The sequence below is a fragment of the Frieseomelitta varia genome, unplaced genomic scaffold (genome assembly GCF_011392965.1).
Source record: "Frieseomelitta varia isolate USP_RPSP 00005682 unplaced genomic scaffold, Fvar_1.2 scaffold_227, whole genome shotgun sequence".
NCBI classification, from domain to species: domain Eukaryota; kingdom Metazoa; phylum Arthropoda; class Insecta; order Hymenoptera; family Apidae; genus Frieseomelitta; species Frieseomelitta varia.
In genome coordinates this window covers 95,594-122,840 of record NW_025109954.1, presented here as the reverse complement: position 1 = coordinate 122,840, position 27,247 = coordinate 95,594, and the positions used below count along the sequence as shown (strand labels likewise).

Genomic DNA, 27,247 nt, shown 5'->3' with positions numbered 1-27,247 from the left:
GAAACGATACACATACATATACGATATATCTTGTTAGTTTTTTTTTTCTCGCGAGTATGAGACTTAACAGCGATTTAAGAGTATCGAACACAAGATGAAACTTATGTCTCGGTCTATCCAAATGTTACGTTACGTTCTATAAGCATATTCTCTTGTCTTTTTTTTTTTTTCTCTTTTTTCAAATGTTTCTGTCGTATTCGTATTTTCATTTGATACTGAATAGTATACAAGTAGCATATGTAATACTGATACACATGAACAGACACACGTCTGCTCTATATCGTCTATTGTTAATCATTTGTTTATTAAGTACCGGAGACTGTTTGTACTAGGGCTTGAAATAAAGGATACCTGACTTTTGTCGTGATCGATTATCAGTTAGAAAAATTTCCCATTTACAAAAATTTCCATTTTACACTTTGTCCCTCTCCAACGAAATAAATAAAGTTATCCTTCATTTAAAACGTTTTCCGTGTCAAGTAAGTGGCTTCGTTACTCATTAAGATCAAACGGAATAATTTCGTCATCCTTCCTCGTGTTTAATTCAAATTTACCACATAAACGCGACAATAACGATTACAAATAGCTCAGATTTCCTTTCTCACACTTTGAAAGTGAAAAAAATTCCATTCGGTATAAGTTATTCGTATGTACATACAAGTTGTTTCAACTCCTTTCGTTTTCTTTTTTGCTTAATATTCTTCATTTTTAATAACGTGTGAAACGTACGCGTTGTATATATTCAAATGGGGATTCTCCGTCGTGTAATCCCGCGTTACAAATGGTCAGATTCGAAAGCTGCGTTCGCAACACCGTTCATCGTAGGAACTTCTGACTTCTTCTCGCCAACCACTTGCCATTTCGTAGTTCTCAAGTCGTTCTCCTCTGGTCCTTCTTTGCTCTTCACTTTCTCTTGCTCCAGCAGTTGTCGATCTTTCCTATGCTCCGTGTACAGCCAGCTGTTTGTAAGGAAATTCATTTTAATTCCTCGACTTTCTCTCTACCATGAGAAACGATAATATACGAGAGAAGGAAATTGACAATTGTACATTACATCGGCGAGGAAGGTTTAAAAAAAAAAAAAAGAAAAAAAATTGTGTTCTTAACATATCCTCCCTTTTTTTTTATGCTCTTTCTTCATTCTATGTAAAGTTATTTAAATCATTCGTCAATTAAAATGATCGATTGTTCGATATCTTTTGTTGTAAATCAAAGGACGAAACGACTTGACAAAAAGTTCTCGATAAAGTTGATTGATAGGCAGTAATTTATTTGAAAGACCTGCGACCGGAAGAACTTACAAGAACGCGACGACTGCTGGCATGGTCATGCAAGCGCCGACAATGAAGAACGTCCCCGGAAACGTTTTCATGGTTGCGGCGTAAATGGAACTGTACATGGGCCCATAAATGAGTGGCATTAGAGATTCGCAAACGCCAAGCAACGAATTTACTTTGCCTGTAAATTAAAGGAAAACAAAATCGGATAAACGTCATTCTAATCGATATACGTATTTCTTTCTTTTCTCTTATTCAGTTCTTTGAAGAGTGAAAGTTTATAGTCAGATTGGATAGAGTTAGGTTATTATTCAATTAAATTGTTAGAGGAGATAAATACAAATATTCACTACAGAGAAAAAAGTTAGAGACATCTATAAATTTTTATTTATAGATGGTAATCATCTCCATTTTCTCAAATTTTTATTAACGAAAGGAAAATCAAATGAACAGCGTGCGCATTAGGAATATATCGCTGAAGCGATGGCAGCGGAGCAAAATGGTTGATCTTCAATAACATCGTAGGATTATAGTGTGGCGATTACTGCATTGCTTCGAGTTAGAGTTGGGGTTCAAGCTAAATGATTGAATTAAACTAAAATTGACTAAAATAAAATTAACGTGAATTAAGATAAAGTATTCTAATGTTAAGAAGAATTTAACTCGGGGCGGTTATTGTGACGCACGACGCTGGCTAAGGGTCACAATATAAATGATCAACGTAATTTCTTAGTGTACGAGATGTAATAACGGTATTAAGGGAAACACAGAGAAAGATGATCGCGTTAACGACGTTAGCCAGGCAGGAAAACGTCGTTAGACGTTATTCCAACTTGAAGGAAAATCCGTGGAAAATTGGCTGGAAACGGTGCTGTAACTTGACAAAAAGATATCCGACGAAAGAAGATTATCCTATTTGTGCTGTTCCAAGAAAATGTACGGAGATAAACGCGTTTCAAAACGGTCCGATTAGGGCGAAGGCCGCTACGTATCATGCTGGATCAGTTTCGTTTCTAATTTTGTAATAACATCTAATTTTCGAGTACTCAACCACAGATAGTTTTAATCATCGCATACGTACGTGTAAGAGGTACCAAGTTTCTAGCTTTCAAACGAAGGAAGATTGTGAAAAAGGGATTTCATTTCGAAGGAGAAATATTTAATTCGAAGAAAATAAAGAGAGGATCTGAAATTTGTTGAAGAGTTGAGAGTAAGTTGAAATTTTCGAGATGAAAAGCGATATGTTAGAAGAGATTAAATGATTTGTTGTCTTCGAAGTTAGAAATTTTTATTTACTTCTTTTCTTTTTTATTTTCTATTGTTTGTCGTTAGTTATTAAGTGAATTAAGTTGATCAGGTTCTTAAAGAATACGACGTATTCCAACTATATAAGTGCATTATATTCTACTTATATAAGCCGAAGAAAGATATGCTGAGTATTTTGTTAATTACAAAAATGAATATCCTGAATACGTGCAACATAATGATCATGTTCACGTAACGGTACATGTTTCTTGGATTTCGCAAAAAAAAGAAAAGAAGATGCATTCGTTTCGCAACGTCAGCCTACAATGCCGAGATAATAAATTTGCCTTCAACTCACCAAGTTCGCTTGTAGATACGAGTTTAGATGCTATTGATCGCATCGCTATGAAAGATGTGCCATTGACGATTTCCACGATGGCCGCTGGAACAAGGATGAATGAAAATGATGTTGCATTATCTTATTCATTGTCTTCCGTGTTACGCATTATTGATTTGTTCGAGTGAATTTGCCACTTTCCACCGTGTTCATTTATAATGAACGTACGATTTGATTGCATTTGAAAGTAAAATAAAGCAAAAAAGGATTGAAAGAGCAATGTTTTTGAATATAATTTCTCTTCTCATGATAAATTTCACGGACAACAAATAATTCCCCCATTTTTTCATAGATAGAAATTTTGTTCTTTAACATTGTACTCCATTTGTACTCAAATTTTCATGCTAGTAATTTCTTAACTAATGAAAGTTCCCATTGAAAATATTTCTAAAAGATAATGGTAACGCGTTGATGTTTAAGATATTCGTTCGATTCAATTTTTGATGTGAATACTTACCTAAATAAATCATCCAGTCCGTGATTGCAAATGCATAGACAAAACCAGCTAATATCTTGCTCATAGAGCTCATGATTCCCACGATAGCGTCATCAATTTTTAAAATATGACTGAACACACCGACTGATACGGCAGTTCCTATAAATATAAACATAATTATAAAAATAATATATATCTATAAATATATATATATAAATATAAACATAATTATAAAAATAATATATATCTATAAATATATATATATATAAATATAAACATAATTATAAAAATAATATATATCTATAAATATATATATATATAAATATAAACATAATTATAAAAATAATATATATCTATAAATATATATATATATAAATATAANACATAATTATAAAAATAATATATATCTATAAATATATATATATATAAATATAAACATAATTATAAAAATAATATATATATATAAATATAAACATAATTATAAAAATAATATATATCTATAAATATAAACATAATTATAAAAATAATGTACTATAATTACCATAATTCTAATATACCATAATTATAAACATAATATACCTATAAATATAAACATAATTATAAAAATAATATATATCTATAATATAAATATAAATATAAATTTGATTTTTTTGAAAGATTTAAAGTCAACCCTTTCACCAACGTCCAAGTCTGTAGCAAAATGATTGATTATGTCTAGTTGATTAATAGTAATTTCGTTAGATGCTAGTATCTACCAAACAATTTTCGCGTCTTTCACTTCCTTTCAAGGCTACTATTGCAAGGTTTAATAATCGTATGATGGTTGTTTGTAGGAAAAGGAAATAAATTGAAAAAATTTGTTAAACGAGGTTCTTTGTACTTTCGAGTAATTATGAATTCAAACTATAGATACAATTTTATAGTGAATTCTTTATTTTAGATAGAAGAAGTAGAAACTTTAACATCCAAGAAATATTAAAATGGAGAAATATATAATGCAAGAAGATATATGACAGCATTTATCCATATCTTTTCAAAGATATTATTCAAAACTTCAAAAAATATATTGCTATATATTCAGATCCTATGAGAAACAATTAATTATTTTAATTGTCTCAGTGGTTCTATTACTAAAAAATGTCGTGAAAATTCAAAAATCGTCAGATTTAAATGATTCCTCTACAGATTGGTTAAATCGACAGTTCTTTTCATTAATCTATGTTTTAACCTTGTAGCTGTGAGTTTCGAGGTTTCTACGATTTACTCGAAAATGACATAGCCAACAGTTCCGCTTCGTAACAATTCTGTTCATTATATAATCGATTTCTGTTGCTTTTGTGGATCGGATGGGTGAAAAAAAAAATCGATCATTGAGCGAGTTTCATGTGGATTCGTCGAAGTCTCAAAAAAAATTTAGGAAACGTATATTAAAAAGCAGTAAAAATAACACAAACGAAAAACTTATCTTTTTAACCAGTTATACATTCGTTTTAAATAGAATTTTTTTTACAGTGAAACCGAGATGCAAAACGACAAGTTTTATTAGACAAATATTTTCTAGTGATATTATTTGAAAAATTTCTATGAAGTAGAAAAGTTTTCGAAAGAAGAGTTTCTATGACATTTTTATTAGAAAGATTTCCTAGAAAGATTTTCAGAGATACATTTATTTCCACGAAACATATATCTATTTGAATAGAATTCTTCCTTAAGAATAAATCATTTAAAAGGAATATGATTGCAATTATGACAACGGATTCTCCGCATTATTATTAAAATGCAATCTCGACTGTGCAAGATGTTTCATTCATTCACATGTTCTTTTCAGTTTTTTGCTTTTTCTATATATGTATAATCACTTCGATAATAATGTGGAATTAAATGCTATTATGAAAATTGTCGGAGGAATCACGATTTTTTTTTCACGTTTTCAACTTCCTGCTATATTTTTAACACGTTTCCGGCTGGAAAATTTATGTAAAAATCTTACAGTCACTTAGGCGAAGAATTTCTAAGAATTTTCGAAGAGTTTATTTTCACAGTGTCGTTCTTTATGCCAGTTATAGATTCGAATAAATGCGAAAAATTCTATTTTTCTTAGAATCGTTGGTAACGAACGTAACCTTACATCAGCGATCTTTGATATATTAATGGATTATCGATGACACATCATGAATTACGACGATTTGTTCTTCGTAATTCATTTGAAGAGATATTTATATCCAGAGTTTATTTATATCCCGATATTATTTATCTAACGTTTACTCACCGATTAGATTCGTCACCATGGCGAACGTGGTGAACATGCTGAACATAACTTCGTTCCAATGGTACCTGTATCTCATGTAAAGATACATCACCACCATTTCACCTGTAACAACAGTTGTCAATCTTAGATCTTTGATTTGTGCTTGATCTCGTATCTTTTGTATAATAATTACAAAGATGAATAACAGTGTTCATTAATTTTATTGTAATCTAACTACTGTTACTTCTCAATTTTATTCTCGTTCAATTTTAGTCGAATCTTTGATCGTATGGATCTTGGTGTAAAGGAGAGGTTATTCTCGCATTTGCGCCCGTAATGATCCAAAAAAACAAACCTAGCCTAATTTGTTTCACCTGTTGAATATTACAACAAGCACTTCAGATATTTCATGTATCTTTACAATTTATCTACAGATTTGCAGACTTTTGTGTTTCTAAATTTCTCACAAATGCGCGAAGGCTCGCCGTTTAAATTAATTATAATGGAAACGCAGCTTAATCTACTAAAATTAAAATTTAAATTTAAAATTAATTTCAATCAAGATAGATATGTCTGATCAATAATTTTCAAAAAAAACACAGTGTTGGGTGTACGAGGGTGAAACGGCGGGAAAAGAGTTCGAATTCCGAATAACAAGGACAATAAATTTCATTTACTCTAAACTACGACACATCGCGTGCGTGTTGTAACTTGGCGAATCACGGGTTACAATGTTCTAAATTCAATGTAGGTGGAACGATTCCGCTTGCACAGCATGAAAGATCATGGTCAAAACGTTTTTCAGAATTGGTAGCTCGCTTGGTTCACCGCTATCTCTGCAATGTTGCTTCATCGTACCACTGCGCGTAATGGGCCTCGAAGTTGAATGTGACACGCGGAAGACTGGTCAAAGCGTTGAAAAGCAAAAAGTTCGCCCGTTTTGTCAGTCACATTTTTCCGCACGAATAAATTACATATTAATCTCGAGAATTGGTTTGTGCAAGGATCAAGTATCATTGACTTCCTTGATACAATATTATAATACGTATCCAGTGAGTTTTTGGTCGGATTTTATATTCTAAAGGTGATACTTCATGACGTTTTAATATTGCATAACTGTGTAACAAGGTTTGTTTGTTTGTTTGTTTGTTGTATCGTTTCTTTCAACTCTTCTAGATATCGCTGTGAAAAATTAATCTGACTTTATTTATACATTACTCCTGAGTTATAATTTTCTAATTATTTCAGTAATTGATTTTCTATTAATGATAATACCAACAAATAACTTTTGCAAATTTTTTTTTTTTATTAAAATCACGTATATTCGACATCTCGACAATTAGATATTGCCTGCCTAATTGCCGACAATTAGGTATTTAAAAATGCTGACTTTTTATCCTTTTCATTTGGTTATGAAATTTACTTTTTCCTATCTACTTATTTTTCCTTTCGTGCATGCAAATTACTATCAACTGAAAGGAGAGGAAAAGATTGCCCATTTTAAATAGCTAAATACTAAATTTATCTTAATTTTTAGTTGGCATGGTAATTTATTTCAGTTCTGTAGTTTAGCTCTTTGCTAGTCCGACTTCTTCTTCTTTCTACAGAGAAAATTTTCATTTTTTTCAATTTACATCATTCCACGGTAGATATTAAATTCATTTTAACGTTGCTCGCTGCAAGAATTTACTTCAACTTTCGTTCTGACCCCCTTTACTGAGAATCTTCAATTCTGGAATTTACAACGTTTGCCATTTCAACACTCGTCGAACATTTGCAGGAATAGCCCAATCGATTTAATCTTCAGGTTACTGGAAACTACATCTGTTGTATATAGTTAGGAACTCTCCCAAGTGATTTCGACGCGTTATTAAGCTGCATTACATAAGGATATACATAGTGTTACACAACAAGTTCGTTCGTCAGGCTCTCGAGTTAATCGTTTCCGTCGAGTTTAGGCTATTATCACATCGTTGCTTTTCTCACGAACAGTCCTCCAGAATATTAGAGACAATACCTCGAGTTTTATCTTCATCGGTCGATTCACCTTTCGAGCATTGTGCTACTTGGATGAATGCTAGCTTTTCTGAAAATTTATTTTTCACACGGTGTTATTTCAGCTTCGACATTAGATTGTATTTTAATCATACGGAAGGCAATGATGGACTCTCAAGCGATTTTTAACTCGTCACGCTGACATGATGAATCTTTGTCAAACACGATTCTTCGCGTTTCGAAAAATAGAACGTGAAGAAGAAAAAAAAGGGAAATCGTTATGCCTTGCTTTGGTTTTTGAAAAATTTGATGGAACGAAGTTACAAATTTAATGCCAGAAATGAATATTTTCTGCATAACAACAAAATCTATGATTTTAATTTTGTAATTTTACCTGACGATGGTCCTAAAAATTAATTCTTGCATCTACCATTGTGCTCAATACAAAATTCACGTCAATAATTTTTCCTTTTGATATTTATCATAATTAAACAATTCAATTTTCATGAATCGTCGTTCTTATTAAATTATAATTGTTCCCAAATAAAAATAAAATATATATTTATTAAATAGAAGTTGGCGATTACGTGTAACTATAGAAAACGAAGAAGAATTCTGCAAGTTCTAAAAAATTGCAACATTAATTCGTTTTGAAGGAAGTCGACGAAAAGGAAGTGATATATAAAATTGATCACGTTTCTTTCCACGAAACTCGTAAATTGTGCATGAAGATGCAGCAGCATATTTTACATCGATGTAATTTTATTTCATTCGAGAAAATTATGTTCGAAGATTGTAAAGAACATTGATAATTGTCTGGAAATTACTCGCAAATGGCAAAAAAAAAAAAGCAAATAAATCTCGACGCGTGAATGTTAAAATAATTATGTATGAACAGTGTTCTAAAAATGAATAATTGCAGATTGTTTTCAAGGAATGATTGATTCTAATTCCAGTACTTAATTCATTCCTTACCGCTCAATTAGGTTGTGCCTTCTTGTATTCTTGTCTGCTGGACATAATGACGAAATTGAAAACTTGAATGGCAGAGAAATTAAACGGAATGCCGTTTCCAATGCGAAAATCTTGTCTCTTCGATCGTTCGATCTAACGTAAAATATTGATTTCGGTGTACGATGCTACGATAGATAGAGATTATATCACTGAATTTTAAAAATAAAATGCTCATAGAAGTTTGAACTTCCTAGTTAGGAATAATAGAGATTGGAAGTAAGATCATTTCATGCTGGAATTTCATTCCCATAGTTTGCCAGTGCCAATGGATTACGATCAGTAGATCTCACTAGATAATAAATAAGGATGTCAAAGGAAATTGTATCGACAGAAAGTGATGTAAAAAAAAAAGAGTATAAAAGAGAAAATTTCAAACAAAAATTGCAAAATAAAATAAGAATTCTATAAGAAGCAATGGAATAAAAATACTATGCCTGCTGAAAATATTTCAAAGAACAGTGGAAATCATAAAATCGTAGGAAAAAGTACCACTTTGATAATAAAAAGGAGATTGCAACGATAAAAAGAAAATAATGTACATAGGAAAGAAAATTTCGAAAGTAGTATAACGAATATTAGAAGAAATATTATCAGCAACAAAAAGTAATGGAATAAGATACACTTTACACAAAAGCCTTGTTGTTACAGTAATAATAAACTTCGACGCGTGTTGCAATTTTCTTCATCTCTTTGCGATATAATATTAACTTTGACACATGACACCGATTCATCTCGTTATATATCGTAGAAGTTGCCATAACCCTTCAGACCATCAAGATTAGACCGATTTCCGACGGTCAAAGATCTGAAATTATATCAAGCTACTTAGGCCATCAGACCGCATTAACATACGTACGCATAGAATCCAGTTCTAATAGGTATGTTGACTTCACAGGCACCACCGGTGGTCATAAATTTCAGGTCACAGTCTATTATCGTCTCACTTTCTATACCGACGTCCCGTACCTTTCCTTTTTTTTTTTTTTTTTCTTTGCAAGCACGTACCTTTATTTCATAGAAATTCTCGCAAGTCAAATAAATATTTGATTTTATCGAACGAATTCTCCTCCTCCGTTGTTTAATATTTTGTCATTTCAATTGATGAGAAGTTTAAATATCTAATTAATTTGAAGCCAGAATTTTTACAACACGACGAAATATATTTACTTGCAAAGAAATATATTAGAACTTTGTCCAACTTCAACAAGGATTTGTTTGAAAAAAAAAAGTCTTGGATTCGTGTTACGGTAATCGAAATACGCTGTCGATTATCATTGTGAAACTATAACCTAGGTATCGGTTATCGTTCCCATTCCTTCGTCCTTCGTTAGTCGTCTTTGTTGGCAGTTAATTCTAATTAATATCGGTAAAGGAGGTCTGACTATGGCTTTCTTTGACTAACGACGGTGTCCACGTGTCGAACCAATGTCAAAAAGAAACGCACTTGAACTCGATCGAATTAACGGTTGACGATTGACTTAATTAGTGTACGCCAATTGCACGATCCAATTATACAATGTCTCCAGTAATTGTTATCAATATGCCTTCGTATCAATTGCCTTACAATTAGTAATCTTTTAATCTCATATTTCTGCATACTTACTTTTGCATACATTTACACAAAAAACATTTCTAAATCAAACAATCTCGACTCGTCTGTTTTCAGAAAAAATATAAATTTCCAAAGTAAAAATCCATGGATCATCGAATTATGAATAAATATTTCTAAACTTGGCGAGCCTGATCATTTATTATGTTTCAAAATTTAGATTTCCTCTCGAAATTTAGGTTTTTCAAATTCGTTTGAATTCTTTCGGACAACACGGAATTCCATTTCCGTTTCTTTTCGATTCTCTTTGCCACGTTAAAGGCAGAAGTTCTTCGGTCTTTCTCTTGACTGGAGACGACGTTGCCGGGGGAAAAAACAACAGAAAAACCATAAGAATATGCACGTCTAATTGTTGGCCTTTCAAGATCAGGAAGAAGGCCATTACGTGAAATTGTTATAAGCAGCATGATTACCCAGTGCAATCTTGCCAAGACGAATAAAGACGCAACGAAACATTATAATGTCCGGCGCATTAGCGGTCATAATTAAATTATGACAAGGACGCTCGCCTTGAATTCCCTGTTGCAATACGAATTCGTGATGCGCTAATAATCCGTAATTGACGGATGGAACCGTATTGTCGTTCGAGATTAGCATCGTAACCATTCGGAGAAAATGGGGACACTAAGTTCGCTCATTGTCCCGATCAAAAAAATTCTAATTGGCGAAACGGATAATAGCGGCGAATTTAATATTGCTTGAACTAAGTTACATTTTAATTGCATTAACGAGAGAGTTTTTGCCAACTTGCGCAGTTAGAATTCATTCGATATAAGAGATTCGTTACAGGAAAAAGTTGAAAGAAGAATCTCTTTATCAGAAGTAAGTATGTATATTCAAAAAGCAAGTACGTTTGAGGCTTGACTAACGTGAAATACAATTTGACGATGAAGAGTTATTCCTTTGCATAAACAAAGCTCGAGTATGTTGAGAAATTCACTCGAGGTATTTTCTCGTAGAAAAATAAATTCGGTAATACATGGACGATAGAAAGAAAGAAATTTAATACTGAAAGATTTTCATCAATTTTCTACAAAATTCACATCCAAAATAAAGTAAACTCGTATACTATTACAAAAACGTAAAGTTGCACAAATATTCACTGTTAATACGTACAGAAGATTCACGTGCATACACGAATGACGATCATTATTGCGGGAAAATTACGAAAAAAATTCGCAGTGGAACTTCTTCGTCGGAAAGTAAAAGTCGAATGAAAATCCTACAAAAATAGAGGCACAGGCGATTACGACGTTACAATATCGCCAATATCGTCAAAGAACAAAATCACTAATCACACTTTCACTAATGCTGCTGCGCGAGCTATTGCAATTTCCATGTTACGTGCGTATCTCCGTTCATCGCGTGGAAACACACCGGCACAGATAACATGCATTTACTCGCTGATCGATAATTACAACTCATTACACCGATCTCCATTCCGTTCTATCTCAAAAAAAAAAAAAATAAAAATGCCGGTTTTACACGCTATCTACTGGTTTTCCCTCGGCCTCCAATGGCCGAAATGTTGCAATTACCTTTAAAAACTACTCTATCGGTTATCGCAACAAAAATAGCGAGATTAAGTCGCGAAACTTTCCCACTTTCATTCGCCTGTCGATGCAGAGCGGGATAGACGCGAGATTTCTGAATCTCAAAGTAGACGCGTGAAACTTCTTCGATATGGGCATCGTGAAAGTTGAGGACAGACGTTTGGCAAAGTGTTTATTCGATGAGACAAACGAATGAAAATGTCTCATATCCGATCAATATTAGTATTTATTAGATTGATTTGTGTATGAAAATCTGTTGAAAGTTGTAACTAGTAGTAAATAAATATAGTAGATCGTGAATCTTCATAAACTTGATTTTAGATAGAATTTTCGGTGAATTTATGTTCTTCTTTGCAATTTCGCATTTTTATCATCGAAGTTCATTAAATCTTCACCCTCGTTAAATTGTACTTTAGATTAGTTAACCTTCTCGAATGAATTTTTTTTATAAAGAAATTCTTTTGAAAATGTAGCAATGGCAATTTTTATTTTCCTCGTATGGCATATCGAATGTATGTGATTAAACGATCCAGTTCTGAGCACTGTGGTGTAAAGGTACATGAGTTACATGATAGAGAAATCGAATGCCACAAGTCGGAAGGAAAAGAGAAAAAGGAAAGTGTAATTATCGGCGTGTCAGGATACCAAGATTGAAATTTGAGACTGAAATTTACGAAACTAGTTAAACTAGTTTGCACTCCGCCGCGTCGTTCTGGATTGACCTGATCAAATTCTTGCGAAGCACACTCGCAGCACCGGATCGAGCCTAGAAATTCTTTCGGATCTTCAAAAGAAATTTCATCCTTCGTCGTTGGACGATAAATAAACAACTAATGTTCATCGAAGTTAAGAAATTGACGAGTAATTTTACACTCTGCAATTCTGATTTTGTTCCCGTACGAAGCAAAGAGAATTCTTCGTATACTGCTTGTGAAATTGGGTTTTTCTAACCGAGAGTAAACAAAATAAGCTTACCATAAAGTGGACCAATCACGACCATAACAATGACCATAAGCACCAGCACCCTTTTCTGACGGTTGTTCCTACCCTGTTTGAAGGCAACGCGAAAAGTCTCTTCGATGTGTTTAAATGCAAAGAAGTCCAAGATCGACGCGCACACGGACATCTTCTTCTCCTCCGTCTTTTCCGGCTTCTGCTTCAAATGCGGTCTAGGCGGTTCCTTGATCACCACTAACCCGTAAATAAAGCTCAACACGTAGCACACGGTCGAGATGCTGAATACACCGTAAAATCCGAGCTTCAAGTACAATATACCGGAGAGCGCCATACCGATCGGCACGCCGAGCGACAAGAAAACATTCGCAGCACCGATTCGAAGCGTCCTGGACTCCACCGTCGTGATGTCCGCGATATAACTGAAAACACCCATGAACATGGTGAACCAGCCTCCGGTTAATGCTGGCCAAAGTGCCTCGAACACGCCCGTGGCTTCCATGGGAACTTCGTGAAAGAAGTAGGTGCACAGTAGCATGCTGACGCTGCTGAGAAATTCACCAACGATAGGCAACAGCATACACGGTTTCCTCAATCCTGTACGATCGCTCCAGGCACCCATAAAGAGGATCAAGATCGTTGGTAGACCGCTGGTCAGAGCTGTTTTCCACGTCTGCATGCCAGCCACCAGTTGTTGAACGGCAGTTTCTTCCGCCTCGTAGCCGGTCGTATTCCTCTCGGCTAATGCCGTGCAGACCTCGTCGGAATAAGCCAGGTTCACTCTACACGCTTTTTCCAAACTGAGATTCTGCGTGGCTAGGGAGGCTAGCATACAGGGAATCACGTAGCAGGCGATCATAGGCTCCACGGTGATGTTGCTGGTGAAGTAGGACCATTTCTGGCGCAATGTCATGGACTTCCAAACCACTGCTTTGTCGGACACTACCTGATTCCCAGCAGTATCTCCGCGTTTCTTCTCCATCGTCGATGGATTATTCGCGTCGGCCATTCCCTTGAACAAGGACAGGCTGTTCGAATAATCTTTGAACGTGTTCAAACAATCTTTGTACCGTGTTTAGGCTCTTTGCGGAGAACCTGATTGACGTGTAATTAAGTTCTTCGTATCCAGATGTCGGATAACTTTTTCCCAACGTAGATCCTTTGGTGTTGAGCCAAACTTCCAAGAATTCTCGACGACGATTAGAATCATGCGGATGCGGGTGCGAAGAGACGGCCACTAAATACTTGGGTACTAAATATCCAATTTGCACTTCAAGGATTTCGATATGAATCGATTCTTTCGCCGATTGTTTAGATCATTTGAACAATTCTTTCTCGTCTCTTCCACTCGGTCTTCCTTTCGGCTAACTCCCTCGTAAACGTGGACCGATTTCGGATGTTAGGCTCGACTTGATGTTGTATTTGTTCGTTGATAGAGTACCGGTCGGTTGAATTTCCAACCGGTCCGCGGGAGAGACCGTCTGACCGTCTACTCCTGGCTAATGCACCATTGTGCATTACGATACGCGTGTTACCTCTTTTCCCTTCTTCTTCCTCTCGGCCACCTCCTGCTCCATGCTGCTGTTCCTCCACCATCTCCACCATGTTCCCTCCATATTGTCCCCTCTGAAACTCTTCGACGATCCTCTCCACGTACGGGGAGAGTACATCCGAGGGTACATCCACCTAGCTGAATATATAACATATGCAGCTGGTGACACGACGAAACGTCGCCGGTGCGAATCGTTTCTGCGACGATCGACAACCACGCGCTTAACGTCCACGCTTCCGGTTCCGCTCTTGGACGCTTTTCGGGTCAAGGTTAGCTCTCAGAGTCGATGCACGACGGTTCCTTTCGATTTCACCATCGCCAACCATCGAGCTTATGGAGGAATATTAATTAATTTTCGTTACATTTACAGGATGTACATATATTCTTTTTTAATTTAGAAGACTGTGACTTTGTGGAGGAGTTTTGTAACTTTGCGGATTGTTCAACTTTACATGAAATATCTCTCTCTTCTTTTTCTTCTTATTATTATTTATTGTTACATTTATTTTTATTTCATTCATTGTTATATTATTATTTGTTATTTCATCGATTTCTCGTTTATTCCCGTATGTTTCGCACGTTTCACTTTAGAGCCAAACGAATGTGGGTCAAGCACGAAACTCTCGTTTGTCTCGTTGAAGATCACAGTGTGTTTTCTCAGTTTCATTAAGATTATATTTATCGACGCGTTAATATCGTTATATTGCAATAAATCTCGTATCGCAAAATTCTCGTCCTGCCTTGTCAAAATATTCCTGATAGATATCAATAACGACATAATATTTGACAAGTTATTAATTAACCGAATGACAAACGTATCTCGGCGTGTCGTGTCTTCTTTACAAAATCATTCTCAGAAATAGCTGCTTTTCTTACTAATAACAAATAAAAGAAAACCATAGATTTACTTCTGGAAGAATTAATTTCATCAATAATGAACGTGCCAATGAAAGATTCCTCCGTACTGTACATTTTTACCAAAATCCAGAGGAATTGATCGAATTTTATCTTAGAAACAGCGGACGTTCTGCTATTCTGCTACGTGGTCGAAGATACGCGTAAACACAGCGAGAACATGGTTGAAAGCGACTTCTCTCGGTAGGCCAGCACCGAGGTGCCGTTTAAATGTAGCAATTTGTTGATAAAATAATCATAACTGACCGTCTTGTCTTCTATGGCTAGAGCCTATTTCAAGCAGGGCCGTGTGCCCACCCTTCGGAGGCCACATACAACGATAACTCAAAGATCGTGTTAAGCATATATGTATATTCAACGATGTATATGACGATTTGCACGCCGGACCTTTCTGGTCCCGTAATCACGTTTTGCTGGGCGACCAATTGCGACGAATTGGCAATTACATTCTTTCGTTCCCGCGTTGCCCGCTGGCCTTAAGATTTTTCTAGACCTTTCGCAGCTTTCGTCGAAATTTGGACATCGTCGTTTATTGACCAACGAAGAGATTCAGAAGTAAATTTTTCTTCTAAAGTATATCTTCCTAGAGTTCATACGTCTAACGGAGGATTTATTATTTTCTAAATTGAAAATTCGAATGGACTTTTTTTTAAAGATATACGTTCACTTATACAAAGAACGTTTAACACTTCAGAGACACGCGCGTCTTATTCGAACAAACTGTCGAATATGTTCGACAGTTTCTAATGCAAGAAAAAGAAATGAAAAAGTTTCAGGTCTAAAGAGTTTAAATATGAGAATGTAAGGGATGTTTCATAGGGATCTTGAAACTAGTGAAAATGACTCGTTGCAGGATTAGAGGTGTAAGTTACGGCCCTGGCTTTTAAGTTGATCGTCATGACGTCGTCAAGTGAGTAATGCTCGTAATTCGAGCAATGCTATAAAATATTCGATCCAGAGCCGTATAACAGACCCGTTGTTTTCGTGTTTCCCCGGCACATCCGCTGGCAACGCGTGCTTCAACTCGGAACAGACTGGCTCGATGATCAAGCGACGAAATCCGGTCGAAATCCGGTCATCCCGATCCCGATTTCCATCCCACGCGTTACTAATTTAGTTAACACAAATTTTACGTATGATACTTGACGCGATGATTTTTTTTTTTCTTTATGAATTTATGTCAACGTCTGTGAGACAATCGTGACGTTAATTCGCAGGAATTATATTGTTGATTAATTTTCCTTGTAAAATTCTGTGTAATTTTACGCAAAACACGATTCTTTATTAAACTTTGAAACTTGGGATATTAACCAGAGATCAGCTTTTCTTGTAAAATTTTGTGCAGAGAGAGCGCGATTCCTCAAGTATAAATATATCAAAATTGACACCTTCACACCTGAGTATACAAAGTCGTTTCGCGAATAATTAATTTTAGCGCCAAAATTTTCTGATTTTGTTAAATTCGTTCTTTGAAAAAGTTGATGAGCCAGGATGAATAATTTTAATTAACATTAATACAGCCATTTTTATCCGATTGATTATCAAATGTCATATTTGATTATCAAATATCATATTTGGCTAGCAAAACAGTTTATAAAAAGAGAATGAGCTATAATTTATTTATTTTTCTCACTTATTTTGATGAGTGCATACAATTTTGGTTGAAATATATTGTTATAAATGAAACGTGATAGTCGTTCAGGTAATCTTGGTTTTGTAATACTTAATGAATTACGAGCACTTCGTAGTCTTTGAAGGACAGTTCTTCACCGTCGAAGGGGATGTATAAGCATCCGTGGCTGGGCTGAACCTATAAGAAAAAAATATTTTCATTGATGATCTTATTTCGAAGATCTTCTTCCAAACTTCAAGAGATTTTCTTTTGTCATGAGACACACACACGTGCGTCAATTTTACGTGACATGTGTCTATATCGAAATTGAAATCAGTGTAAATAAATTTCCTGTACGGCAAAAGAAACAGTAAACTCCGACCTTGCCAATTGTTTGGGCTCCATTATGGAGAACACGGCCGACATACAGAGGTTCTCCATCGGATGTCTGTCCTGCCATCACCGCATCGCTTGGGACTGATCCGTTGCTGCAAAACTCCCATGCGAACTCTCCTTGGGCCAAAACCTACGAAATATAAAAATTAACGAGAACTTAGCATTCCATTGTTCCATAATTTTATACGAGTAACTTCCGAGTCGTTAAACACGTATTAATTTTAAATATTGCATTGGAATTGCGTTGGGTTGAACTAAAAATTCTAGAAGTCGCTCAGTTGCAATAGCTATTTTTCAGAACAAAAGTATCCTGACTTTCCCACCCGCTGCATGATGTAAAAGCATCTTCGAAGAGAACGAACTTACAATTAGTCCTGCCAAAGTAGAGGCCTTATGCTTTACACTCTTCGTTCTAATTAAAATTCAATTTCTTAGAAATCGAATGATTAACTTCATTGTTAATTTCTGCGAGGCTTGATCATCTACCTACTTTGACATGATGTTTTATATTTTTCCATAGAATAATAAGAAGCTTCGTAAATTAGTCGATTATTCAAAATAGCAAATATGGGAGATTTGGTATGATTCACCAGTTTTGTCTCATTATTAACGTGAACTGATAAGTCAAAACGTATATTTGAACGAAAGAAAAAATCAGATAACAAATGCAAGTAAAGAGTCATCAGTTCTACGTTTTCAAAATCCAAGGCGATCGTGTGATTCGAAATTGGCTAAAGGTTGATGCAAATCGTATTTCAATTTCGTGCAGCGAAACGGCTTCGCCTTGACACAAAATCACGATTCCATGTTTGCGCGTGTACAGAGGTTGATCGTGGTTACACCGATGATTAGGCTCGTTAGTGGGAAAATTTATTATTTACTGAAACCACTCAGCCGAATAGCTTTTGAACGTAATCCATCTTAATCCGTTAGTTCTTGGAATAAAAAGTTAAAAACAGATAAAGATAATGGACTTCTCGCCGATGAAAAAGATTAGATTATGGGTAGCAAGAAGGTAAAACTAGGTGTGACGTGGTAATTTCTTTTTCAATCAGTCGTATTTTCTTATCCTTGAAAATCTCTATCGTTCGAGGTGAAAAATTAATTTCTCACAGTTGAATGTTATACTTAGCAAAAATTTACTTTATAATATTTAAAAATTCGAAGATTTCCTTCCTTTTAAAGATAATCATTAAGATTTATTTTAATAATCGACGCTGAATTGATTTGATTTTCGTTCTTTTGAACGATTATCGTTATTAATGAACATTTATTTATTAAAAAAAAAAAAAAACCGAATGATTTTTGCTTTTTACTCGATCATTTCTAAAAGAATGAACGATTTTGACGAAAGGACTGCACTAGTTTTTTGTGTTTTACTTACTTCAAAGTCATGTTTGGGGTGTTCTTCACCATTGTGACAGACGTAGGCAACGCTTTTGTCGGGGATTACTTTTGCCGGAAGCATGTCACCCTCGTGGTAAGCTCTGCCGACATAGATAGTTGATCCATCTATATCACGACCTCCGACAACCGCAGTGGGCGGCATGCTTTGCCCTGCGCTTCGGCTAAGCCACCTGTAAGCTTTGATCAAAGCAATTTTTTTGAGTCGTACGTGATTTTTTTCTTATTAAATTTATGTCTACTACACTGATTGAAAATATATTTGCCTGTGATGGCCAGAGAATTATTATTTTTGCAAGTACTTAAATATAGCGTATTCAGAAAAATAGAAAAAAAAGACTTATGTGAAACAGGCGTAGGCATAACATGGATCATATACAACGTTACAGATAATCGTCCATTCCTCGATAAGACTTTTCTGGAATTCAATTTCTCGGCTGATAAGAGAATAACAAATAAAAAGTGTCTGGCGCCCATATGTGTACGAGAAAAAACTTTCCAGAATTATTTCATTTAATGCTTACAACTTCTGAGCGAATATTTTTATTGCTTGCTGAGAGCAAAGTAAAAGAATTAAAATTTGTAAATCTTTCAATTTATTAGGATGAATGTACAATTGAAAAAAAATTGAAAAATTTAATGTTACATATTTCCAAAGATAGAGATTGCAAATAGAGAATGTTTAAATTTCCTGAACAAAAAAGATGCTATTGGAAATATATAGAGATACAGCGATGGTCTATTAAAAATATGGATTGACTTGAATATAAATTTAATGTAATAAATTGACTGGTATAAAATTATAGTACAACTTACCTGGCATCTTGATCGGTTGACTCGCCAAAAAAGAGTGAAACTTATCTTCTGACTGCAGCTGATTAAAAGCAATTGTAATCTTATCATATATCGTACTTTTTCTGTTCTTTAATACTTTACGATCCGCTGTCTGCTCTGAGATGTTTTGCTTATTTGTTTCGATTTGACTAGTCGCTATTTTGCTGACTATAACTGATATTTAAGAAAATGCCAAGCCTAAAGTATTTGAATAATATAATTTTTGATCAATATAACTTTGAATATGTGCTTTACTGTCTGCAAAATGTTAAACCGGATGAGGCGGCTCTTCCCAGAATATGCTCCCCGGAATATGACCGGAAATGATTAATGACTTGGAATATTTTCTTATCAAGGAGTTTGTTTATCGACTAAGTGATTATTCATGTTAAAAATCTAATTAAAAATTAAAAAATTTAATATTACATACTTCTAAAGATAATTCTTAATTAACTAATAAAAGGTATTAAAAAACATAATCTAAGTAATTTGTTATAAATTTAAATTTATTGTTCCTTCTGTATATAATTTACAAAAAGTTATACAAATGGACGGAAAATTTATACAAAACTAATTTTTATAAAAATTTATAAAACACTCTTTCGTTAACACAATGAGCAAAATTTAAAAAAAATTTTTACGGTCTTTTCTTGGCAATTTTTACTGACTTTTATTAATAAAATAATACGAAAATTTTGAAGTTTTGTATCTATTTCTACGAACATCAGTTCGACGTAAAAATAGATATACAAAAAATGCCCGTAATTCTAGAGATAAATTTCTAATAAATTTTATTATGTACAGATAAATTTACAATTATATACAAGAAACCATAAATCTAATGTTTGTACAAACAAATTTTATTATGTACAGATAAATTTTTCTATATACAAAAAATGTCCGTAAGTTTAATATATGCACAAACAAATTTTACTATGTTATATTAATTATATTAGGAATTTCTATTTAGTCAAATTATTTTATCAAATATTTATCAAATTAAATAAAAGTAGAAATTCTTAATATAAATAGTATAACATAGTAAAATGTATTTCTACACATGGGACACGTGAAATTTTGATTTGTATTAAACCACGCTGAAAAAGAAAAATGAATATTAATTTCAGAAGAGGTATTAATTGTACAAAATTTCACTAAATATTACAGAGAATATAATAAACTTACCAAACATGAAATTTCTTGCGGCACGTATGACAGGATAATTTTGGTATTTGATATGTATTTGTTTGAAAAATACTATAATATGTACAACATTCTTCCACACCAGTGAATTTTTTATCCAAATTTCTTTTCCATGATACAAGGCTATTATGTATTGATTTATTCTATGAAAAGGGAATAAAATATTTCCTTAATTATTTAATCCAAATATAAATATAATTTAATTGATAATTATAGTTTAAATTAATAAATTATTACCTGGTGTACCAGAAATATAGATCACTGGATGTGACAATTCCTCAAATTTGCTCTACCTGCGTATTGTTCATATTTAACAGTAGCTGATTCTAATGGATGATTAGGTGACAATATAAGTTCTGATTTTGTATCATCTATTTGATACAAGACTATCACTTCATGGAATGCTGGATGTACTTGTATATTTTCAGCGTCGTATAATTTATTCTTAAGAAATTTATGCTTGACAAAGGATAGAGCTAACGTAATGAGTTGTGATCTTTACACTGACTTTACTATCAGCAGTGTTCCATCATTGTCTTACCAACACTGGTAAATACTTCAAACTGTTTATGTACATCCAACACACAGTACGGTCTAACCTCCATTCTGTCCAACAATCTGTAAAATATCATAAATGGATAAATTAAAAATGAATATTAAAAACAAAGTTATATGTAACAGAAAAGATGGCGCCGCTATTGCCTCTAACATTGACAGGTGACAGTTTTTCCACAAATTACGAGAAGAAATTAATTAAGAGGAACCATTTGTGAACTGTTATGGTTGCGTCTCCGATTTTAGAGACTCTAAGCTTGCGTTTTATGTTTCGTTTAAATATAGTTTACGTATATAAAGAATGTTTCAATTTCGTTTACGTTAGCATAGTGCCAGTAGTGAGTGCATAATTTCGTGCAAACTATACTGAATATTAGATTTAGATTTATTTGCGAACGTAACTGATAGCATTATCTTTGAAATATGTGCTCGTGGAGTGCAAATTAGTAGCGTGAAAAAGTAAAATTAATGATTTTCCTTATATGGTTATAGAGCGTTTAGTTCCACCGGTCTGTCACAACGCGGCGCTAGTGTTTCTTACCCCGTAAAACAGAAATTTTGCGAAAAAACCTAATTTAGCGAAATGAATTGTGAACTTTTGTGATTGTATTACCCTAATTAGACTCTTAGCTTTCTTTTCATACCCCATTTGACCCGTAAAATGTAGAAATAAGTATTTTTATAAATAATTAGTACCACTGAGTTACCGCTAGATGGCACCACCATGTCCATTTTGTGACAGTTCGCACTAATTACGAAAAAAACCTAATTAAGGGGAATAATTTTCGAACTTTTTTATATGCCTCCTTAGAATTAGGCTCCCTGCTTTCTTTCTATGTGTGTTTTGTCCTAGAAAAACGTGTGTCTAAAAAATTGAATTTTTTTTTCAATAGATCGAAAGATGTCCTTGTCGCACACTATTGCTTTCCTTGTCTAGCGTCATTAGACAAAGAGAGCACTAGCGTGCAACAAGGACAGACATATAGACACGATAGACAAGGAGAGCGATAGTGTGTGACAAAGAGATATATATTTGCGCGGTAGACAAGGAGAGTAATAGCGTGTGACAAGGACAAAAATTAGTTCCACCGTTTTACCGCTGTGCGATGCTAGTATTTTAATGCCTCTAGCGGCTAGCACGTCCAGCCTTAGTATACCAAAGGCACGAATATTACAAATCGTAAGTGGATGCCGCTTAGCTACGGATCAAGTGCGATGTCTAGGTTAAGATTGCACCTCTAGAATGGGTGCCGTTTCTTGGCGCAAGCTAGAGGTTCCTAATAAATCAAGCGTCTGAGGTTAGGGGTCGCCGACATCAACCCTATTGATGAATCTGGCGGTAACTCGAAGACGAATACACTCCACCTTCTATATCCTTTATAACCTCACATTATACATAAAATCATCCGCTACAGAAATTTCACCCTTAGTACCATCCACGAATTGCAAATTGTATATTTTCAGTTATTTATAGCTGTATCTATGTACAAAAATGAAAAGTCCTGCAAGAGCAAAGGAAACAGTTCCTTCTTTCAGTAACCGATCCACTAGCTTTTGTTTGATCTGCGTGACATTCTCAACCAATAGATATTCTTAAATTTAAGAATGGATTGGAAATAACCAATCAGACCCACATTTTTTTCGAGGAATTTCTTATCTCTGTACAACACGTGTTGATGCAAGTTATTGTTTCGAATCTTGTGATTATTGAGTTATTACAGTTGAGTTCGGTAAGAACATATTTAATTTTATACAAAATATAAAAATAATAATATATCAAATTTTACAATGTTGTTTTGTTTTGGGAATTACGAGAGAAATGATTATAATTATAGAAGATGAAAAACTAATTTTTTTTATAGAAAGAATCATTTATGGTGATTTACTTGATTGCTATTTTATGTCAACGAGTTCAAATGTTTTATTGCGTTTGTAGTATTAATGTTCGTATGATATTTGAACATATTCTTTTTTATTTCAATGTAGATATTCTCATTCAGTTAAAAGTTGAAATTGTGCGTAGTTTTTATTTATTTATATATCTTGACAGTATTATTTTGTTGAAGAATAACATGTATAAAAATCTCATTAGGCCTAGGCAAGAAAAGTGTGACAAAACATGACGATATATTATACAAAACTAGTATTATATCAAGTATTAAATTAGGAAGGATTTATTTTATATTGCACCAAGTAAGCAATTATTAAATGTACTTATATTTTTTTCGTATTTTTACGAATACATTTCAATTTTCCATTACAGGTTAGGAAGATAAGAAAGATGATCGTTGGAAACAAATTGAGTCAGAGGTTGTTATTGTCATATTGTTCATTTACTTGCATTTATTTTCCTGGCATTTTGATTCTACTTAAGCTAAATGATAACTTATATAATGTGGGAAAATATAAATTTATTCCAGTACTATTAATTCTGCTTTTTGCGGAAGTAATTAAATTGATGTTTCCTATGTTTCACTCTGAATCAACACTTATAACAAAAACTGAATTAAGAACATCTTCAAGATATAAAAGGACTTGGTCTAAGTATATGAAGGAAATTATCAAATTTCTTTTAGCTGGTTTTCTTTTGTCCGTCATATATTACATTGTAATTATACTGTTTGGTGCACCAGTATTTATGCGCCATGAAGAAACTACTATGCTTACTGCCACTTTGATTACACTCACGTTTATTCCTGCAAGTTTCCATTTAGGAGTGGATGGTGCAATAGAAATAATAACAGGAGGACAATTACAGAAAGGCAATGTTTTAATTGATGCTTTGAAGACAAATATTCAAGCTACTCTCTTAGGTACATGGTTAGGTGCTATTGTGATTCCATTAGACTGGGATCGACCATGGCAAGCTTGGCCAATTCCATGTGTTTTAGGTGCTCTTCTTGGTTATACAGTTGCACATTTTATTACTCTTGTAAAAACACTACCTATGTTAAGATTAGGTAAAAAAGTTCATAGATAAATATCAGTGATTATACACTTAGACAAATAGCTAAAATTGAACATTATAGAATTGACAAATTTTATACAAACATGTTTGTAACAAAGTGATCTCTTATACTAACATAGTTTTGAACAAATGACTCAATTTGAAACAAATAACTCAACTCAGAATAAATAATTCTTGTCATTCTAGTCTCACTGAGAAATGACTTTATATAATTTGATATTTTGTACAATGCAATATGAAAAATAAACATGTTAAGAAATAGATGTATAAATTTGCGGAAAACAACTCGATAGAATAAACATTTTTCTGTACAAAATAAGTTTTATCTTTGATAAATGTCATGTTAGGTCAAATTACATAAAGCTTCTGATGTAATAACGTGATAATGCGTGAAATCAAAGTGTCAGATTAAAATTTTGTTCCAATAAAAATTGTTATAAACTTTTTTATTGAAACACTGTGATCAATAAATTATGTAAATACAAATTTTGTTAAATACTATTTCCAAAATATGCCAAATACTTCATCTAATTTTGTTTTTGTATTTAAAAATTACAGAAATCAAATGTTAATTATTGACATTAATATATTGAATAAGAGATTTATTTGAGTTGTATTAAAAAATTATTACATTCAATACATTTAGAAATCGTGCATTCAAATTTTATAAATTCCTATTAGTCAATGTATAAATACAGATCTTTATAAGATTTTAGAGTAAACTACTGCCAGTAGTATTAAAATAGATGTAGGAACCTGAGTTGGTAAGGCAGGATTCTGCCGTAGGTTCGCAAAATATACGTAATTCTTTTAGTCTATCAATATCCTTCTTTTTTTTTTTTTTAAATTAGTCAGGATGTCTTGTCTGCAGTACCTTGGGCTTGGAGTGCCCTTTAACTCGCTTGAAGATTGATATTATTAGTTTGTAGATATTTGTGTGATTTGTTTGCATAATGAGGCGAGGTTAGGCTTGCAGGAAAAGTTTCAAATAGCGCGGTGGTAGCGGTCGCTACATAGAAACTGTGCAAACCATGGCCTTAAATTCATTTTATCGTTGAAGATATCGCTATCAGTGTGATTAATATCCTTCGTGGTATTGTTCGATTTTTTGCTCTTCTTTCCGCCGTTAGTTAATAATTATATTTTAGAATAATGTCGAGTACCACTGGAAAGGTATTGATTTTTTCATTATATATTACTTGGTTCATTGTTGTGATTAAAGTAGGTAGTATAATTGTAACTAATTCATTTGTTACAATAAGCCGATTATATAGAAGCAATCTTCAATTAATTAAAAAAAACTACATTGAGAAAATGTAGCTTTTTATACGTAACTTTGATAATTATCTTTTTTGCTTAAGTTAAAGATAGAAATTATGAATACATAATATATAATCAAACAAATGATGAATTAAAATAATTTTGCTTGTTAGGTAATCAAATGTAGAGCTGCTGTGGCATGGGGGAGCAAACAGCCTCTCGCACTGGAAGAAGTCGAAGTTGCACCTCCAAAAGCTCATGAAGTTAGAGTAAAAGTTGTAGCTGTGGCTTTGTGCCACACTGATGCTTATACTATGAGTGGGTTAGACCCAGAAGGGAGTTTTCCTTGTATTCTTGGTCATGAAGGCAGTGGTATTGTTGAAAGTATTGGAGAAGGAGTTACAGAATTTAAACCTGGTATTATATTCTATTACATTCCGTGTTATTGCATATTTAATTACTGAAAAATTTTATATATAAATTACAGGTGATCATGTGATTCCATTATATATTCCCCAATGCAGAGAATGCAAATTCTGCAAACATCCAAGTACAAATTTATGTGGCAAAATTCGTGCTACGCAAGGTAAAGGTGTAATGCCTGATGGTACTTCTAGATTTACCTGCAGAGGTCAACTCATTAGTCATTTCATGGGTTGTTCTACTTTCTCTGAATATACTGTAGTGGCAGACATTTCTCTTGCTAAGGTACTTCTAATTTTTGTAGATATTTCTTGTTGTTGTCAAACATTATCTAAAAACATTATGTAATTCAGATTGATCCTGTTGCACCACTTGATAAAGTATGTTTGCTAGCATGTGGAGTATCTACTGGATATGGTGCTGCTCTGAACACTGCTAATGTAACGCCTGGAAGTTCATGTGCTATATGGGGATTGGGTGCAGTTGGATTGGCAGTTGCATTTGGTTGTAAGCAAGCTGGTGCCAATCGTATTATTGGAATAGATATCAATTCAACTAAATTCGAACTAGGTAAGATAAAAGAATTTATTGAAGTTTTTCATGAAAAATGTTGATAGATAATAAAATCAATTTATTTTTTCAAGCTAAAACGTTTGGATGTACTGAGTTTGTTAATCCTAAGGATCATGATAAACCGATTCAGGAAGTGCTGATAGAATTAACTGATGGTGGATTAGATTTTACTTTTGAATGTATTGGTGATGTGAATACAATGGTAAGTTTTTAAACAAAATTGTAATAAATTACTGGATATTTTTTTACTGATTTTATTTATAAAAGAGTAATATTTTTTATATTTAGAGAGCTGCATTGGAGTCTTGTCATAAAGGTTGGGGTACATCCGTTATAGTGGGTGTAGCTGCAGCTGGTCAAGAAATCAGCACCCGTCCATTCCAACTGGTAACGGGACGCGTGTGGAAAGGAACTGCGTTTGGTGGATGGAAATCTAAAGACAGTGTTCCTCAATTAGTACAAGATTACATGGCAAAGAAGTTACTTCTCGATGAATTTATTACACATACTCTTCCTTTTGAAAAGATTAACGAGGGATTCGAGTTATTGCGCTTAGGCGACTGGTGAGTTGTCAATAATTTTCGTTTAAGAAGTTGTTCGAAGTATATTTTCCTAATATAAATTTTATTTAATTGCAGCGTAAGAGTAGTGCTCAAATACTAAAAAAAAATTTTTACTGGGTTTTATATTGTTTATATTTCAACTATGGCTTGAACACATCTAATGTTTTGTAATACTCTTTACAAATAAAGTTAATATATTTCTTTATGAACATACTTTTTTATACTTGTAATTAATTAGGTTGAAAGTAACTGACACCTCCA

The 27,247-nt window shown here is 33.6% G+C and overlaps 4 protein-coding genes and 2 long non-coding RNA genes across 8 annotated transcripts; 2 read left to right on the top strand and 4 right to left on the bottom strand.

The window, feature by feature from the left end:
* Positions 1-260: 260 nt before the first annotated feature.
* On the bottom strand, positions 261-14,277 carry LOC122527580 (solute carrier family 46 member 3). The gene is made up of 6 exons (XM_043651901.1): positions 12,750-14,277; positions 5,625-5,726; positions 3,377-3,514; positions 2,881-2,964; positions 1,302-1,458; positions 261-959 (listed from the first exon to the last, which is right to left on the bottom strand). The coding sequence occupies exons 1-6, from the start codon at positions 13,735-13,737 to the stop codon at positions 776-778; spliced, it is 1,653 nt and encodes a 550-aa protein (XP_043507836.1). The 5' UTR covers positions 13,738-14,277; the 3' UTR covers positions 261-775.
* A 2,508-nt stretch (positions 14,278-16,785) lies between these two features.
* LOC122527572 lies at positions 16,786-19,554 on the bottom strand. Its single transcript, XM_043651868.1, has 4 exons — positions 19,424-19,554; positions 18,588-18,787; positions 17,190-17,333; positions 16,786-17,005 (listed from the first exon to the last, which is right to left on the bottom strand). Exons 1-4 carry the CDS (start codon positions 19,428-19,430, stop codon positions 16,919-16,921), a joined length of 438 nt encoding a protein of 145 aa, XP_043507803.1. The 5' UTR covers positions 19,431-19,554; the 3' UTR covers positions 16,786-16,918.
* Positions 19,555-20,075: 521 nt separating this feature from the next.
* Positions 20,076-21,691, bottom strand: LOC122527585. The gene is made up of 3 exons (XR_006306368.1): positions 20,882-21,691; positions 20,627-20,787; positions 20,076-20,538 (listed from the first exon to the last, which is right to left on the bottom strand). It is a non-coding gene; the product is annotated as an uncharacterized LOC122527585 (long non-coding RNA).
* Positions 21,692-22,303: 612 nt separating this feature from the next.
* On the top strand, positions 22,304-24,308 carry LOC122527584 (phosphatidylinositol-glycan biosynthesis class F protein). 3 transcript variants are annotated; one of them, XM_043651905.1, is made up of 3 exons: positions 22,310-22,929; positions 23,292-23,392; positions 23,463-24,308. In XM_043651905.1, exon 3 carries the CDS (start codon positions 23,481-23,483, stop codon positions 24,177-24,179), a length of 699 nt encoding a protein of 232 aa, XP_043507840.1. In that variant the 5' UTR covers positions 22,310-22,929; positions 23,292-23,392; positions 23,463-23,480; the 3' UTR covers positions 24,180-24,308. The 3 variants fall into 3 exon arrangements, with proteins under 3 accessions (XP_043507839.1, XP_043507840.1, XP_043507841.1); XM_043651904.1 differs by lacking the exon at positions 23,292-23,392 and having other exon boundaries at positions 22,304-22,929; XM_043651906.1 differs by lacking the exon at positions 22,310-22,929 and having other exon boundaries at positions 23,221-23,392.
* Positions 23,952-24,499, bottom strand: LOC122527586. The gene is made up of 2 exons (XR_006306369.1): positions 24,283-24,499; positions 23,952-24,144 (listed from the first exon to the last, which is right to left on the bottom strand). It is a non-coding gene; the product is annotated as an uncharacterized LOC122527586 (long non-coding RNA).
* Positions 24,500-25,183: 684 nt separating this feature from the next.
* LOC122527583 (alcohol dehydrogenase class-3) lies at positions 25,184-27,195 on the top strand. The gene is made up of 7 exons (XM_043651903.1): positions 25,184-25,340; positions 25,601-25,844; positions 25,915-26,135; positions 26,204-26,420; positions 26,495-26,625; positions 26,712-26,986; positions 27,062-27,195. The coding sequence occupies exons 1-7, from the start codon at positions 25,320-25,322 to the stop codon at positions 27,084-27,086; spliced, it is 1,134 nt and encodes a 377-aa protein (XP_043507838.1). The 5' UTR covers positions 25,184-25,319; the 3' UTR covers positions 27,087-27,195.
* The last annotated feature ends 52 nt before the right edge of the window (positions 27,196-27,247 follow it).

Excerpts from the sequence above, each read along its gene's own strand:
- LOC122527584 (XM_043651904.1), top strand. The coding sequence starts at position 22,876 with ATGCAAGTTATTGTTTCGAATCTTGTGATTATTGAGTTATTACAGTTG. Across the intron at positions 22,930-23,462 it reads AGTTATTACAGTTGAGTTCG|GTTAGGAAGATAAGAAAGAT; the intron begins GTAAGAACATAT and ends TTTCCATTACAG.
- LOC122527580 (XM_043651901.1), bottom strand. The coding sequence starts at position 13,737 with ATGGCCGACGCGAATAATCCATCGACGATGGAGAAGAAACGCGGAGAT. Across the intron at positions 5,727-12,749 it reads CGTGATTGGTCCACTTTATG|GTGAAATGGTGGTGATGTAT; the intron begins GTAAGCTTATTT and ends CTGTTGTTACAG. Across the intron at positions 2,965-3,376 it reads GGACTGGATGATTTATTTAG|CGGCCATCGTGGAAATCGTC; the intron begins GTAAGTATTCAC and ends TCCTTGTTCCAG.
- LOC122527583 (XM_043651903.1), top strand. The coding sequence starts at position 25,320 with ATGTCGAGTACCACTGGAAAG. Across the intron at positions 26,136-26,203 it reads CAGACATTTCTCTTGCTAAG|ATTGATCCTGTTGCACCACT; the intron begins GTACTTCTAATT and ends TATGTAATTCAG. Across the intron at positions 26,626-26,711 it reads TTGGTGATGTGAATACAATG|AGAGCTGCATTGGAGTCTTG; the intron begins GTAAGTTTTTAA and ends TTTTATATTTAG.
- LOC122527572 (XM_043651868.1), bottom strand. Across the intron at positions 17,334-18,587 it reads ACCCCAAACATGACTTTGAA|GTTTTGGCCCAAGGAGAGTT; the intron begins GTAAGTAAAACA and ends TATATTTCGTAG. Across the intron at positions 17,006-17,189 it reads GAGCCCAAACAATTGGCAAG|GTTCAGCCCAGCCACGGATG; the intron begins GTCGGAGTTTAC and ends TTTTTCTTATAG.